The sequence below is a fragment of the Pseudopodoces humilis genome, chromosome 7 (assembly GCF_049639895.1).
Source record: "Pseudopodoces humilis isolate 2021_Gansu_Grassland_sample_001 chromosome 7, ASM4963989v1, whole genome shotgun sequence".
In the NCBI taxonomy this organism is placed as follows: Eukaryota; Metazoa; Chordata; class Aves; order Passeriformes; family Paridae; genus Pseudopodoces; species Pseudopodoces humilis.
Window position 1 is genome coordinate 28,604,000 of NC_142206.1, and position 16,853 is coordinate 28,620,852.

The 16,853-nt window shown below is 43.9% G+C and overlaps 1 protein-coding gene across 1 annotated transcript in view; it reads right to left on the bottom strand.

The window, feature by feature from the left end:
• Positions 1 to 2,005: 2,005 nt before the first annotated feature.
• Positions 2,006 to 16,853, bottom strand: part of TTC9 (tetratricopeptide repeat domain 9) — a 28,295-nt gene continuing 13,447 nt past the window's right edge. The window contains exons 2-3 of the mRNA XM_005522531.3: positions 8,287 to 8,469; positions 2,006 to 3,165 (exon numbers count right to left, since the gene is read on the bottom strand). Of these exons, the coding sequence (XP_005522588.2) occupies positions 3,086 to 3,165; positions 8,287 to 8,469 (263 nt within the window). The 3' untranslated portion in view covers positions 2,006 to 3,085. The remainder of the gene's footprint in view (positions 3,166 to 8,286; positions 8,470 to 16,853) is intronic.

Consider the following 16,853-nt stretch of genomic DNA (forward strand, 5'->3'; position numbering starts at 1 on the left):
TACCCAGAGAAAATGACAGTCATGGCCTTACATCTCCAGTGGCTGGAGAATGCCCTTTCTCCTACATTAAGGTCATGAGTAACAAGCTTGTCTCTGCTTGCATGAGCTTTCCTGGGGCAGAGACTGTTTGCGTAGGTGGTGTCCCCTTCTGCATTGCCTGCAGGATGAATCCTCATTTCACTCCTAGTGAAGAGACATATGCGGCTGCAGGATGAACTGTCATCAGCAATATGAAGTAGGGGAGAGTCACCTCTATTTGAATTTTTTGTGTGCTGTGATGTATTTAGGATATACAAGACTGCATGCGCCTGAGAACCAGAACCTTACTAACACTGTTTTTTATGCAGTACTAGGAACACCTTATATGCACCCAAGCACATCTCTGCCTAACCTTTATTTTCTTGTCTGGTTAACAACCACTTACAGAATTTCTCTCATTTGTCCTCCCTGTCTTTAAATCATCTTCCTAGCAGCTGTAGTTCCATTTATTGCTTAGATATCTGTAGTGATGGGCAGGGGCACTATTTGTGACCCAGATGTGTGAACCAAGGGCCATCTGAAGAAGGTGACTGTGCTGCCTCCCGCAGCCCTTTCCTTTACAGTAGCTGCACACTGTTCCCAATGTTGGGAAGCAGCTGCTCTCTACCACCCACCTGAGGAACATGAACTTCTGGTGCCATCCCAGCTGATCTTAAGTTTTCCACAGTTCAGGTAGATCTGTCTTATTTCAGGGACTTATATGTCACTTTTAGGTGGTCTCTTCCCCAGCCCCAATGTGAGCTGGATGTATTCCTGTACTAAAGAATACGACTGAAGTTTTTTTGGAGACAATGGCAGAGATGTCATAAAATCATAGAATCATTAACATCCTGAGCTGGAAGCCATCCACAAAGATCAAGTCCAACTCCTGGCCCTACACAAGGCAAGAGTCATACCATGTGCCTGAGAGCATTGTCCAAACGCTTCTTAACCTCTGTCAGGCTTGGTGCTACGACCACTTCCCTGGAGAGCCTGTTCCAGTACCCAAACACTCTCTGGGTGAAGAACCTTATCCTAATATCCAACTTAAACCTCTCCTGATACAGCTTCATGCTATTGCCTTGGGTCCTGTCACTGGTCACCACAGAAAAGAGATCAATGCCAGCCTCTCTGCTTCCTGTAGTGAGGATGTTGAAAACAAGGTCCCCCCTCAGTTTCCTCCAGGCTGAACAGACCAAGTGATCTCAACTGCTCCTTACAGAGCTTCCCCTCAAGGCCCTTGACCATCTTTGTTGCCCTCCTTTGGACACTCTCTAGTAGCTTTGTATCTTTTTTATATTGTGCTGCCCAAAACTGCCCCAGCACTGAAGGTGAGGCTGTCCCAGTGCAGAGTAGGGTGGAACAATCCCCTCCCTTGCCTGGCTGGCGATACAGTGCCCAATGTTCCCCAGGACACAGTTGGTCCTCCTGGCTGCCAGTGCACACTGTTGGCTTTTATTCAGTTTGCCTTTTCTCTTGATGTTTCTCTAACAACTCTCTTGAATTTTGGCTGGAGAAAAATGTGGCCAGATACCACAGCTGGAATGTGGGATGCCATAGTCAATTGTCTGCAGATACCATGTGTTCTGGAACCAAAGCACACAGCAATTGGCCAAACTTTGTTCAGCTCTGTTTCAGTTTCTGTGTTTCAGCTGAGGGCCAAGTGAAATAACTCTGGCTATGCTCACTTAACACTGACCAGCATGGGATGAAACCATTCATGTATATCCTGCTACTGGGAACACGTCCCTGTGGGCCACTGCTGGGCAAGTCACACTGCAAATATGTTTGTGGCACTTACTGATCCCATTTCAGTTTCTGAAAAGGACTTTTGAGCCAAGGAGACAGCTCTCAGAGAAGATCAAACTGCTGGAAAAGGTCTCTGGGCTGCCAAAATAGGCTCCAAAGCTATTGGTCCTGCCCTATTATCAGCACCACATTCTCCTATAAAAGAAAAAAACAGGACACAGGAAGCACCAACACAAGGTGGGAGAATCAAGACCTCAATCCAATGTACTAATAATACTTAGCACTGTACACCACTGTACTGTTACTTACAAACATTAACTGATACATCCTCACAACACCCCTGCGAGGTAGGGAAGTAGTATTATCCCTAGTGTACAGATAGGGAAACCGAGGCACCAAGAGGCTAAAAGTGACTTGCCCAAGATCACACAGCAAGGCATTGGTAGAGCCAAGGTAAGAATGGAGACATCCCTTGTTTCCCACCCCATGCTACCCCTTCCCTAGCTAATGTTGTCTGTCTGGACACAGGGAACCAAAGAGGCTCCTTTGAAAAGCAATGCCCGGACTTGTTGCCTATGAATAATTTTTATTTGCCTTTAATGAATTATTTCACAGTTTTTCCCTCACACTGTACACCATGCTTTCACAGTCCGTTCAGCACTCTGTGGTGGCCCACAGCCTTCTCCTCTGGCACTGGGACAGCTCTGCAGGGGGTTCATAGGGTACTCTGTGCTTTCATCAAGAGGATGTTTAGAAACAGTTTTCACTGACATTAGACTGGGAGCATGTGAGCTCTCACTGGAGACCAATAATACACACTGGAGAAGCAGGCAGAGGGAACTGATGGTAAAAAGGCATTTGCTGTCCCCTGTGGAATGACCAGTGGCTCTCTTGGTTTCTTAGCTCTTCCAAGCTCCAGTGATCACTCAGAGCAGAAACCCTCTGGCTCCAACTTGCCTGGTCAGGAAGTTGTTGTTCTAGGGGTTGCTTCCTTAAAAGGTAAAAGGCAGGCAGTTCAGGACCAGACAGGTCCCTCAGCATTGCATACTCCAGGTGTGTGACACTGTCTGGGAACAAGGCTGGCTGTAGTTGTTGTGCTCTTTTGCCATGGGGAAAGGGTATTACCATGGTTGGCAAGCAGCCATATCCAGCGTCCAAGTCTCTTTCATTTCAAAACTGGTATTCAATGAAGAGCAAGGGAGAGTGGATGGATGAGATGAGGATGAGGATGAGGCAGAGCAAACAGGAAAATCCACCAAACGAGCTTCTACAAAGGAAATGTTCCCCCTTGGGCACTTCAGCTGAAGTGGCTTCATTTTCACAAGGTTTCCTTCTCCCTCTGGGAACATCTGCTGAGCTTCATCTCTGTCAGCTGGATGTATCGTATGACATTGGTATCTGCAGGGAAAGAACACATACACAGGTATGGTGGTTACACAGCTCCCTGTGGCACACAGACAGAATGCACCTTCATCCCTGGTGCATCATAGGGGAGCAGCACAGCTCTAGCACTGTGTGCTGGAACAGCATCAGTTGGAAGGGGCTCTGAACTGAACCTGGAACCTTTGGTTTTGGAGAGCGTGGTCTGAGTTGCACACACCGTCCCTGTTCCTCACAGTCTTGCCTCAGCTAATTTTTACCTTCTCTCCATTTACTCTTGGTTGGCACAGTTGAACTCACACAACTGAAACTATCCAGGCCATCCTTGCCTATACTTGTGGAAGAGCACACCTCCATTGGCTTTTCTTCCTGCAGTACCCGCATGCAAGCCCCTAAAGGCATTTTGTGTACAGTTACACTCTGCCTTTTTATTCTCCCACTCTACTTACAGCCTATTCCACTCTTTTCAAGTTTTTCCATGATGAATAGAATTTGGAAGAGCATCCTTCACATTGTATTTGTACCCCTTCACCCCTAAAATTTTCTGCTTGGATGTCCTTCCACCATGACACTCTTTCTGCGATTTTGTCATATGCTATATGCTGCATACTGCCTTGTCTATCCTGTCTAATGAAGTTCCTAGGGGCACAGAACCACTGATCCATCCTAGTAGAAAGCTGTGATATCCCAGCACTGTGCAGGTGATAAGCTGAGCTGCCTTCTTCCTTCTAGCATTTCAGAGCATCAACACACCACACAGACTACAAGAGTTTGGCTTTATCTCCAGCCCTGAGGGAACCCATTCACCCTGAATCACAGGCTGATCTAAATGAGTATGTGTCTCCAGACAGAGCCAATGATTCTGCAGTCATGGTCAATCCTCTCTTAAACCAAGTTGATTTCTATCATGAAATCATTAGGTAACTTCACACCCATGAAGTGGCAAAAGCCATGTGGTACAAGAAGCAAGCAAGTAAAAACACAGCCACTTTCACTTCTGTATCGATTAAAAAATGGTTCTTTGCTCAGAGCCTTGTTCTGACAGCCATCCAAGGCCAGCTTGGTCCACTAAAGTTATTAGACCCTGAGACACCAATCAGAAGTGCAATAGAGTCCAATCAGAGGGCAATCTCATCTCCTCCTCATCCAAACTGCAATGTGTTCCACAGCAGCTAGGGAAATGAGAAGTGCTTCAGCTTTCAAAGTGATGAACAAATTACTGGGAATATGTCCAGCACTAGTGAGTGCAGGTATTGCACCCCCCCAAAGCAGTTGTGGGTGCAAATCTTCCTTTAAAGATGAGGACATCTCTACTGTGCCCTCTGCCAGTGCTGAATCAGTGACAGACAGATCAATTTCCTGCCACACAGAGCTATCCACAAACATGCCACGGGGCATCTGTGGGCCATGGCCATGCTGTTGTGACTTCTCAAGTTGTCTCTGGTGAGGTGGGTCTCCCTGCTGAGTCTTCTGCAGGCCCAACTGCATCATCCTAGGCATTCCAGAGGGTGGGATTCGATGACTAAGTTACTTGACCTGTTTGGGACATTTTTAATGAGCTAAGAATTCTGCTGTTGCTTCTGTCAAACAAGATGCACCAGCATCCTGGGCTGTTTATGCATTAGTACTTCTTACCAGCCCAGCAAATTTTAAAGCAGCTTTTTAAAAAACAGAATTATTTTAGTTGTGCAGCCTCCTGGAATGAAGAAATTCAGTTGAGGGGGTAGCTCTGAATTTTAGCCTTAAAATTAAATGGGTGCAGTTGGCTGACTCACTCCAGTGCAGGGCAGGACACACAGCCTGAGCAGGGTCCTGCTGTGCTGCCTGCATCTCACTGCGACCTCTGCTCTCTGCTCTTCTAGGCTCTGATGGGCTATGCTCCAAGTACACATCCCCACCACTGAGGCACACGCTTAGAAGGCCTGCCTGGTGTAGGTGAGAAGGGATAACTGCATGGGCATGTCAGGAAATCCCACCTGCCTGGGCCCACAAGGACTCAGCATCTTGCTGAGGGGGCAGAAGTGGGGTCATAATTGGGAAAGACTGCCAGCCTCCTTTGGCTTTCAGGTAAGGTAGTGACTGCTGATGGCACAGCTTCACTCACCTGGGAGATTTCCATATGCCTGGGAAGCCATGGGCAAAATAATGTGCAGCCTGACAGAGGGTGGGAAATGCTCCATTGCAAGCTACTTATAGATCTCTCAGGATGGTTTTGGCCTGTTTTGCTCCCTTTGTGAGGGCCATTGTTTTACCAAGGAAAAATATGGAGAGCAACACTGTTTACAGGAGTGGAGCTCTGTCAAGTTTTTTCTACCAAATAGTATTGCACCATACTGCACTGCCTGCAGAAGTATTTCAAAGTTATGTGTAAATGTTAATGAGAAGACTCTCATCTCTCAGTGGAGAAATGATTCCCTTTGGCTGGTGTGGAAATAACAAGAAACAACAACTGAGATGAGGGGTCAGACCCATACAAAGAGGTACTGCTAGAGCTGCAATGGGAATGTGTTTCCTGGCTCTTAAGACTGTGCCTCTGTCTCTCTGCAGAGTGGCCTAATGCTATTTTAAAGGTCTTTTCTGCTTCCCCTATAGCTTCAGAGCCCAGTTGCTTATCTGCTGTGCAGACACCATGGCCTGGGTTTTGTTCCCAGGACTTCTGAGTCACAGGGGTGCAGGAAGGCAATGCCTGAGTGCAGCCGTGAGCCTGCACAGCACAAAAATTATCTGGTCTGGGCAGCCTGCAGGACGCCTGAACGTGGGCTCCCAGCACAGGGATGGCAGAGACCATTGCTTGACATTACCAGGACATTTCCAGCTGATGGTCTGGTCTATCCCAGTCAGTCCCTGCCCAGACAATGCAGCCCCAGGAGGAGAGGGCTAAACAAGGCTTGTAGAAGGTGCATGTTTGGCTGCCTATGCTGCACCAACCTCTGGACACAGAGCTCATGGAAGGTCCATGCATGCTTTACATGACTTGACAGCAGCTTCCCTCTTCCTTAGTAGGAGGGTTATACAACTATCTCGTGTTATTTCCATCTGCTTTTGTGATTTTTCTTTGGAGGTGGCACAAGAAATCAGGCCAAATCCAACCTTCCTTCACCCTGGGCAGATAGTGAATAGCCGTAAGGGATCTGCTGTGCTGACAGCCCTTTAGAACACTAAACCCCTTTGCTAACTAATTCCTCTTTACCATTCAAAATCTCTCCCACCAAAGAGAATAACTGCCAGTAATTTCTGCCAAAACCATTCCTTATTAGAAAAAAAAAAACCCCAACAAAAAAACAACACTGAACATGACTGCAATAATAATCAGTGAGCCTGGTGAAACCTCAGATAAAGGAAAACAATCACACTTTGCAGATGGAGATATTTAAAGTGGAGACACTGACTTATTCCAGGTCACATAATAATTCTTGATAGTGCTACCTGATTCCTATTACTGTGTTTTAACAGTCACATCCTTTCTTACTGTACATATTCAATTCTTTCCCCCGAATGCCCTTCAAGTTTTCCATAATCATAAATAAAACAGTGGAACAACAGCCTTGAACGGTCTACAAATAACAGGAAAAAGTCTGATGCAGAGCTGAAGGCCAGAACTGGGTTTTGTATACATTAAGGCCCTTTAGGGACACTTTCTGGTATGTTTTTGTAGCAAGTGGTATTTGAAGTTGTTGCTGTTGAATAAATTAGTATTTATGTCAAGAAGCAATGAGAAATACTAAATAAATAGTATTACAAGGAGGGGGGTGGTAAGGGAGCACAAAAACATATTTAAAAATGGACGCTAAGTCGTTCAGCTAAAATAAATTTTTCACATCTGAGCCTGGTCAAAACTTCAAGGTTAGTATAACTTCTTTTCCACTGACTATTTTTCTCTTGCATATGCTTCTCCATTTCCTGGTTCTGGCAAGGGCTGAAAGCAGAAGGGCACACTGTAAACTAAAATAGGCTAAACTGAGCTTTTAGACACATTTGCTCTGGGAGTGTGGGGCTCACAGCTGTGCTGTCAGACTGCCCGGAGCCCATGGCCAAGCACAGCAGATGGGACCAAGCACCCTTAGGGGAGGTGGAAGAGGAAGGAGACTCCCAGCACACTCCCAAGTGTACCCTCCCTGATGGTCCTCCAGGGCACAGCCACTGCAGGAGCCCTGCAGGGCCAATGCCTGTAGGACATCAAGTACAGCCAACTCCAACAGCCTCCCTTCCCCTCCTCTAATTCAATGAATATCAGCTCCACCATGCTCTGCCAGGACCCAGGCTTGCCCCTGTTTCACACCCAGTTCTCACTCTTTCCTCTTGGATTCATATGAAGAGATGCTCTGTAGGATTTTCTTTGCACGTGGCTTCCATTTTAATTTCCTGAGATTCTTTAATTTTGAGTTCTACAAAATTCCTTTTTGTTTAAAACCACAGTGTTATATCCCTATGATTTCTGAAAAATAAAAGCATCATCTCTGCCTCACCCTCATCTCTGGCCTGTCACCCACCTTCTGAGGATGGGCAGGTTAGCATGAAGATGGTTGCTCTGGCAAGGCTCAGTTATTTGGATATACAATTTCATTGCTGTCCCCAAATGAACTGTATGGTTTTGACAGATGGATGACAGATACTTAACAAGCAATTGGCTGGTTTCACGGCAGAAGTTGAAGCATCCTGATGAATTCTTTGTGGGTAAATGTCTGTCTCCTTGATCAAAGCAGAATACTAACTCCTTACCGAGAATGCAGAAGGCTACTGAGGATGACAAATAGTCTCCTGGCATTGCTAAGGGGAAAAAGCTTTTTCTCAAAGAGTCAGAAAATTTAATGGTTGGGGTACACTCTTTCCCCACCCTGCTTTCTTCAAAAATAAGTTAGTGAGGAAAAGAGAGGCAGGATCCTCTCCACACTGACAGCATTCCAGCGGTACTGTCATCTTCCAGGTCATGCTGCAGCCTTGGCAGCAGTTAATCTTTGGGAACTGCAACCTTGCTGCACTCCCCACGAGTGCTTGAAGGGGAGTCCAGGCAAGGACACACAGTGAGTCACGCTCATCCCCGTGGAAATCAACGCAACCAAGTCAGGGACAGATGACGTCTCATGGAAAGAAATACAAAAGCACTCAGTGCAAAGCCACATCCCTCTCCCTTCCCCATACCTGTCGGCTGGCGGGATCTTGCCTCTTTCAGGTAGTAGAGGGCCTTGTTGAAGTCACCCAGGTGGTAAAATGCCACTCCCGATCGATAGAGCGCCTTGAAGTTCTCGCCTTCCTTCTGCAGCACTTTGAGGCAGTACTCCTTCACCCTCTCGTAATTCACCAGCTCGGCCTGGAGCAGGCAGGCTGCAGGGCATGGAGAGGATGGCAGACAGACAGACAGGAAAACATTAGTGCTGGATTTCCCCCTGCTCTTGCAATCTGCACAGGAGAAGAGAGCAGCTTAGGTGAGGGAAATGACTCAGCCCCGTGATTCACAAAGGGTGCAGCCATATGGATTGTTTGCTAAACCCGATTGTTCGCAATTTAAATACCAATGCTTCTATTTTTAGCATTGCAAAGCAAAGGGATTGTGTTTACTCCTGGGACACACATAGGCACGTGAAACACTGAGGGAGAGAGGGAGAACATAAACACCCCTCCACAGCTCTGGAATGCCACACAGTCTCGTGGCAGTGGCTGGCTTCATTTGTTGTGAAATCAGCTGAGGGCTGGAGCTCTGGAAAGTACAAAAAGGCAGACTAACAGTTATCCCACAAGGAAAAAGGGGGATAAATTGGATCAGGTTTTGTATTTGGCTTAATCCAAGACTCTTAGGTTTAAAAATAATACGTAATTGCCTTTTATCCAGGAGATCCTGTATGGAGGTTTGCTATAGGAAATGACAAGGGGCTCTGCCCTGCTGGAATGTGCTGTCAGCAAACCAGAGACACCTGGAGTTGTGGTACAGGGAATAAACATGCTATGCTGCCTGCTTCCTGCTAAGCACTGCAACACAAGTTCATTCCCAGAGGTGAGTTCTGCAGACTTCCGAAAGGAAAAGGCAAACAGTAAATAAACATGTTGAGGGTTCTATGTGCTGAAGGACAATTGTTGCATAAATGTCTAGGAGCTGAAGAAATTGCCTGTTGCAAATTTCCCACAACTAGGAGTGAAATAAGAGGAAAAGGGAAGATCCCTGAGCCTTGCTTTACAGCTGTGCTCATGGCTTTCTGTAGTGCTTGCTCCAGTGGGCTAAACTTTATACAGGTGACCTGAGCACTAGGAATAGCTTGGGGAACACTGACAAGAATAGGACATGGTGCAGTCACAGTTCCAGGGAAATAAAGTTGTGCTGCAATCCAGTGCTGCAATCCAAGGCAACTTCAAGAATGACAGAATTTGGGGGAGGAAGGCAGAATGCCACTAAAAGGATCACTTCAGAGGCTGGCAGTGTCAAGTGCCAGGGCATGGAGAGAAATTTCCCATGGCAGGTGGTGTTACTCTATGTGTCTCTGGCAAGGAGGAGACTCAGTGCTCCTGGAAATCCAAGTCATCACAGGTCAGGTGTCACCAATGAACAGCCAGACTTCATTTCTTGCATGGTAACTGCAGCTGAGAGGATATGGTGTTGGGTCAGAAATATGATGCAGTTCTTCACTCCCTTTCCCCACACCCCTAGAGTAAGCCCTACAACCCTTTCTGTATCACATTTTACTTCATGAGGAAGCTGGCTAGATGACTTCCAGAGATTCCTTCCAACCTAAATTAGTCCAAATCCAGGATCACTTAATGTGGACAGAATATATTTTTGACCCAAGTACACCTTCAAAGCTTAAACAGCTTGCTGGGAACAATCATAATCTCCAAACCATCGGAGCACTGATGCTAGAGACGTGTTTAACAAGGACTGCAGGACTAGTCCCACTGCTGGTATGTTAAGTGACAGAGCCATTACTAACAAGAGCTTTGTCCCATTTGCTTAAATACTGAAATGTCAGTATATTCTAACAGCTCCTGCCGTTACGTGCATAGGTCTTTTGAAAGCTTCTGATAATTTGTTATTTGATTGCCAGTTAAAAAACACATATATTTCTAAAACCTTAGTGGCATTTCTTTATCCAGAGTTTGTCCCTTCCTATTTGTCATACATTGATTTTTCTCACTCTGTTTCTAATGGAGCTTGAAATGACTGTGCCTTGTTTTTCTTTCTTTTTTAAAGCTATTGAAAAGATGGCTGTGTAAATTTACTGCTGGCTTCACTGCCTGGAAACAGGATTGCTTTGTTTATCTGCTGACCAGTAGCATGTACAGCAGTGGCAGCAGCTTTCTGCACATTGCCAATCAGAGCCAGCTTTTCACGTTCTGTGGAACTGCCTTCAGAGCAACTAGGGGGTGGATTTCAGTCTCTCTGTTCATTTGCTACTTTGTATTTTCAGTAAGAGTCACAGAAAGGACTCTGAAAAATGACAGGCGGTCTATTCATGTATATTAACTCAGTAATTCCATAGTGGACTTGCTTCACGTATTGGTTGAAAAGAAAACTCTCCTAGATCCTGCTAATTCATAAACCCAAATGGGTTTCCAGGTATCTAGTTGGATTCTTTCTGTGACTCATATAGTGAAGCTTCTGCAGGGCATCCCTGCTAACTGTGCACGTGGCAGGGAGAAGTCAGCACCACATGGCCAGCAGGAGAGATGTGTATTTATCTGAACAAATGGAGCAGATGGATGTGCAGGAAGCAGTTCTGCTGGAAGAGTTGGCCACTTGGAGAGCCAGTGTTGGAAGCGGCTGTTGGAAATGAACCTGAAGGGAGTATCTCCCTTATAAATATTTAGACATGCGTGCTTCCAGTTCTTGGTGGCCTAAAATGATCTTAATCTACTGTGATCCAATGAAAATACTGGAGTAATTCAGCTTTCAGAAATGGAGGAGACACGGAATCTTTGTAGTTCTTACCTAATTCAGTCAGAATTCAGGGAGAATTGTTTTGGAAATGTGTTGTTTTCCTAAACAGACGTGTAACTCTGGGTAGGAGTGTTTCTTTACCACATCAAACACCTTATCACATTCCTTCTAAGTTCATAATAGGCCCCTGGTGAATCCCTCTGAGGAACAGAGCTCACTCAGAGAGACCAAATCTAGAGGTTTATCTCGATCATCCTCCTGCTTTCTCAAAACTGAATGGGCTTGATCCTGCACAGCACCATCTCCAGTAACTCTGCTGATTAGAAGGGTGCTTTTTACTTGCAGAGGCAAACTATAGTCTCCCATTCCCTGCAGGTCTCATTGTCACTGTAATACAGCACCTGGTAATCACATCTCCCCCACTCAGAAATGTTGCTTGCCCTGCTTCCAGCAGCATGTGGTGGTTATCCATCATATTTGGTTATCATTCTCAATTTGGCAGCTGATTCATTGTGTCAGCTTAACCAATAAGTAATTCTTAAATTTTAAGCCTGTGTAAGTCACATAGTGATAAAGAATCTCCATCAGTTGTAAAATAAAATCAAATAAAATAAAACAAAACAAAACCCATCTTGAAACTACTGGGTGTAATGTGCCTTGGAAACAGGGAAAAGGTTAATGCTATTAGCTCCAGAGGAGGGGCCCCGTCCATCACACTTCCCAACTGACTGCTGATGTTTAAGCAAAGAAATAGGAAATTTGGCTGTTTTTCTTCACAAGAGTAATGTTAAGACTGCATTTGTACATTTTAATTTGTGAATTCAGATCTATGCCAGCCATCTCCATTTGAGAGATGCAGTACAGATCTGATAGCAGTAGATAACTGAGCTGATTTGTATAGCCCTGTTCAGCACAAGGTTAAGCAAAACAAAGATTAAAGCACCTGTGGAGCTGAAATATATCTACACCTTTAACCTTTACCAGAAGCTGTGGTTAGCAATGATGGAAAGTTGTAACTAAAATCCTGGCAGTTGAGGGGTTTGGATTCTACTTTATTCCAACCTGAAATAATTTTGAATTTCAGAGTATCTTCTGGGAAGCTGTCTAGGCTTGACAGGAACCAGTGAGAAGGGATCCATGACAGCTTTTTTATTCCAAAGGCTAATAACCTTAATTGTTTAGGAAACACCACAATTGTTTAGGAAACACCACTACATTTAATGCATTTAATACATTTAATACATTTATACTGATTTTTTGTTTAGCTTCAATTTGATAGCCACACAGTACCCTGAAAAGCCTGTGTATCCTTGTTGTGTTGATATTCTGAGACTCTGATCAAGTCCTTCGTCTTCTCTTCATTAGCTTGCATAAAGTGGCATCTGGAATCTCTTACTAAAAAAAATAAAAACACCTTATTTTTCAGCTTTCCTTACTTTTATAGCTATTCTCTGAACCCTCAAAATGAAGTTCAACTGAAAGTGCTGTCAATTAACATCTTACCACAGAAAATTCTTTTCTGAGAATACCTCTGCAGCTTACACAAAAAACTTAGTTTGGCCCTAACTTTTGGCCTCTAATTTTGGCTGAGCTAAGAACTAAGTCTGGGAATAGCATGTCCAGGTTTTAACATGGAGATTTTGAACAACAGTATCAAGAGCCATGCTTAGCTTGGAAATTTCAACAAAGGGCAAATCTTCATTCCAGAAAAATTGTCTGGACACTTTTTATATCAGTGGCTAAATTCCCATTTTAGGTAAGGCTCAAGGCCTATCCATGTTACACAACACTTTAAAGAGTGGGCCGAATTACTGTGCAAGCAGCATTAGGGCTGTGCAAGCATCCCTACCCTGTGGCATGTTCCTTGGGCTCAGCACACTGAGATGAAAATGCCTTTGCCTTACAGGAAAATCTTGGGTTGCAAAATCATGTTTAACAAACTCCTGTTTTGTTTGCTTTCACTCAGGTAAGCTGGTTGCATTGCCTCTTTTTAGGATATTATTGTGCCTTTCACTGAAAGAAAAAGTCAGCTGCTTATAACTTTGCTGGTCATTTAAGTTTATAAGCTAAAATATTCCATGTGCAATATCTGCCTTTGATGTCTGCTTTCAGAAAATGTCGGACAAGACTGTTCAGGTATCTTTGAAAAACAGACTAGGGAAACATAGCTTATTTTTCCCTTATTAAAGATTTCTGGTGACTGCCTCTTTGGATGCATCTCATGCCCTCATCGTTTGGCTTTGCAAAAGGAAATCTGGCAGGTATCCTTTGAGTCAAGCAAGTGCCTTCTGTTATCCCCAAGGTAATCTTGAGCTGGCCAACTGATAACCTTCTGAAAATAAAACCAGTATGGTACTGCATATAGTACTCTGTAGAAATATGCTTTAGAATATGGTACCCAAATCCTTTCAATAGTCAGTCCACCCTGGGCACAATCTGATCTAGAAAAATATTGTGATCTGAAAACATTGAGATCACAAAAATCCTCTTTTTGGCTTGCTGGTCACAGGAATAAAGAGCAGAAAGTAGAAACCAAGCTAAGCAGTGTTGCTTCAGCTATGACAGAAAGATGGGGGGCAGAGGCACAGAAAGGGGTTTCTGGTAAAAGCAGTGTATAAGTGATAGCTGATGTCTATTGGAGAGGTAAAGTCTGGGTGGAGATGTGAAGTTAAGAGTTTGGGACAATGTAGCACATAGTACACAGTGCAGGCAGCCTGGAGACAAAGAGGAGCGTTTATAGCAGTGAAATCCAGGCAGAAGAAAACAGCCTCCCTAGCTGTGTATGGCAGCAGCAGCATCTCTAGCAGATCAGTTAACCACAGTCACATCCTGGCTCTGAATCACCTCTTTCTATGCTGAGATATCACCAAAGGACACTAACTGGCACTGCTGAAAGGTTGCCCTTCCAAGTATTCCCTGGAGACTAGAGCAGGTGTCCTGTACAAGAGTTAATGGTAAGTCATGTGGTTGAACCACTCTTATATACCTGTGCAGAAAGGTTTGAATCCAAATGACATTTATTTTCAACCCTTAGAAGGAAAAACCAGCTCGCATTGATTTGTTTAGTTGCAATGCAGAGAGAAGTAGCTAAACTAATTACTGCTTAAACCTGAAGTAGATATTCCCTCTTTACTGTATTCTTGACTCTGCCACTAGAGTTTAACAACATACGTGATTGTTCCTCTTTAGCAAGTGCTAGGCACTCCAACCACTACAAACTCAACCTGTATTTCATAAATTGACAGTGTCATTCCCAGAAATAAGCACAATTAAACTCTGCAAAATACTTTGCTTTCGGATGTGATCTCACCTTAAGTATAGCAGCCAGCAGTTCACTTAAAATCTATTTAATTGCAGGAAGATGGTTCCTATTCTTGCTCTGGGGTTCTACTTTGGGAAACATGATTGATAGTTTAATATAACTCCTTCAGGGTTTTATTCAGACATTTGATTAAGACCTTCATATATCATTGAACAGGCTTTGTTTTCACATCTCTTTAAGACTCAAAATAACAGGGCAGACTAAGAGAGTCCTGTATTTCAGAAGGCTTGGTATCCTCCATGGTGATGTTCTTCCTCAGAATAGAGAAAACATGGTAGTGATAAATTCTGGTTTAAGCATTTGGGAAGAGATATTGTTGGAATATAACAACAACAATAACAAAACCCAAATCATACAGGAGGCAGCGGGGGGGATGGGGGGGTGGGGATGAGAAGAAAAACTATTTGTCTTGGATTAGACAGCAACCTTCTAACCATGCCACTAATGCATGTATCATTAATGTGTTTGCTGCAGACTGTGTACATGGTGTTGCCAAAAAGCACATGGAGTTTAAAATGTCCACTGGAAGAATTAAAAGGGATACCATTACTATATGAGACTGAAAATGTCAGTCATATGTTAGTAATTTGGATATAATTCACTTCTAAAATAAATCAGATAACTTGTGACTCACAAGATGATGCTGAAAATGTAAAGGGTTATTTTAGATTTAAAGTCACCTTGGACTTAAATACTGTAATTTTAATATACAGCATAAAAAGAACTTCTACTGGAATGCTTATCCAAATTTCTCTGGATTTATTGATCCTGAGTTTGTAAACTACACAGGCTACATGTAGAAGGCACAGCCCAAGTTTTAACCTATGTTTTAAGTCGTGTTGAATTTTCAATAGATTGGCACTAAAAGGAGCCATATAACGTGTGAATGTAAGAAGTCTGTAGTAGAGGAACTGAGAAAAGCACCCATATCTCCACAGAGCTCCATGTGTGCTGTGCCTTTCAAGAATGCAAACCAGCATTCCTCAAAAGAGGATGCTTAAAGTATCTTTTTTTTTTTTCAGAGAAATGCTACATGCAGTTTCCCTGCTAGACTGAGACATTAATTAGGATCTACAGTTTCCAAACAATCTCTTCCATTAAATATTTCTCTTCTTTCTCTATAGTCCAAGCTTGCAAACAAAGAGGATTTTCTGGCTTCTCACCAATAAAAAGCTAATTATAGACAGCTTGATAATGTCTGGCAATAATCTGATCAGCTGACTCCTAGTTCCCAGACAACCTTAATGGGATGAAAAGGGAATATCACAATGACAGTACAACTTTCCAGCCAGTGGCTCTCATTTATTCCTCTCCAGGTACCAAAAAGGCCTAAACATGCCCGTATGTTTCTGCTTGCAGGGAAATGGGTGGAAAATTAAAATCCAAACTGTATGACAGGTTGCCTCTCTCCATAGGGAGGGATTAATGCTAAATGAACTGTGGATCCACAAATGTTTGTAGAGCCCAAAGTGAGCCACCTCTTCCAAACAGCCTTCCTCTTCTTCTCAGCCTGACTCAATTTGTGAACAGATACCAACTGTTCCTCCCCCTCCTGCCATCCTGGCAGTGCTTTCCTTCCAATACATAGCATGGTCTCTTTCAGTTCTCTGCTGCTCCTGAGTCCTTCATACCCCTTCCAGAAGAAAGATCCTGACTTCATCATTCCAATTAGCTCTTCTAGGAGAGGGAGAGGCAGTAGCAGTGACTGAAGTATGCTGGTGCTTCCACCACAGTACATTAAAAGGTATTTAGTAGTTCTCAAAGGAGCTGCTGAGCCTGTGTGTCAGGCTTTTTGTAGCTGGCAGCCCACCCTAGGACTAATATGAGCTGTCAGAACAGATCTGTTTAACTTCAGTCTGTGACAGGGTGATCAATCTTGAAGATAAAGGAAAAATAGTAGATATCTTGGCTTTTACGCTAGTTAAATGACAAATTTTAGTGACATTTTCTTAAGCAAGTTGAAGGAGCCTAGTCTAAATGAATAGACTTAATTCTGTTAACAAAATAAAAGGCAACATTAAGTAGAGTTTGCACGGACCTGTCCTAGGCCCCATGGTACTTGGTATTGTCAATACAGACCTAAATGACAAACTGCAGACTGTCTTGTCAATTTGCTGGTAACTCCTTGATGTGAGGAGCTGGTATCTGTTGGAAGGTAGGGGCAGAATTCCAAAGGATCCCCACAAATTGGTGGTGGTGTTCTGATAAAAACAGGATGCAATTTGACAGGGGCAAGTTAAAAGTCCTATAGATATGCAGGAAAAAAAACGACTGTGTAAGTTAAGCAGGGGAACAAGTAGCTGGAAAGCAATTTTTCTGAAAATCCACAGGAGGACCCTGACAATAACAAGTGGTCCAGAGAGGACAGGGCCTCACAAAGACAGTGAGGGAAGAGAGGCTAACCCTTTTCATCCACATAAAAAGAAAAAAAGCAACTCAAATGCAAAGAAGGGTATAACCAGGAAACCATCTGTTCTGCTCTTACTCAAGAAAGTAAGAAGAGGGCTTACATTTCAGCAA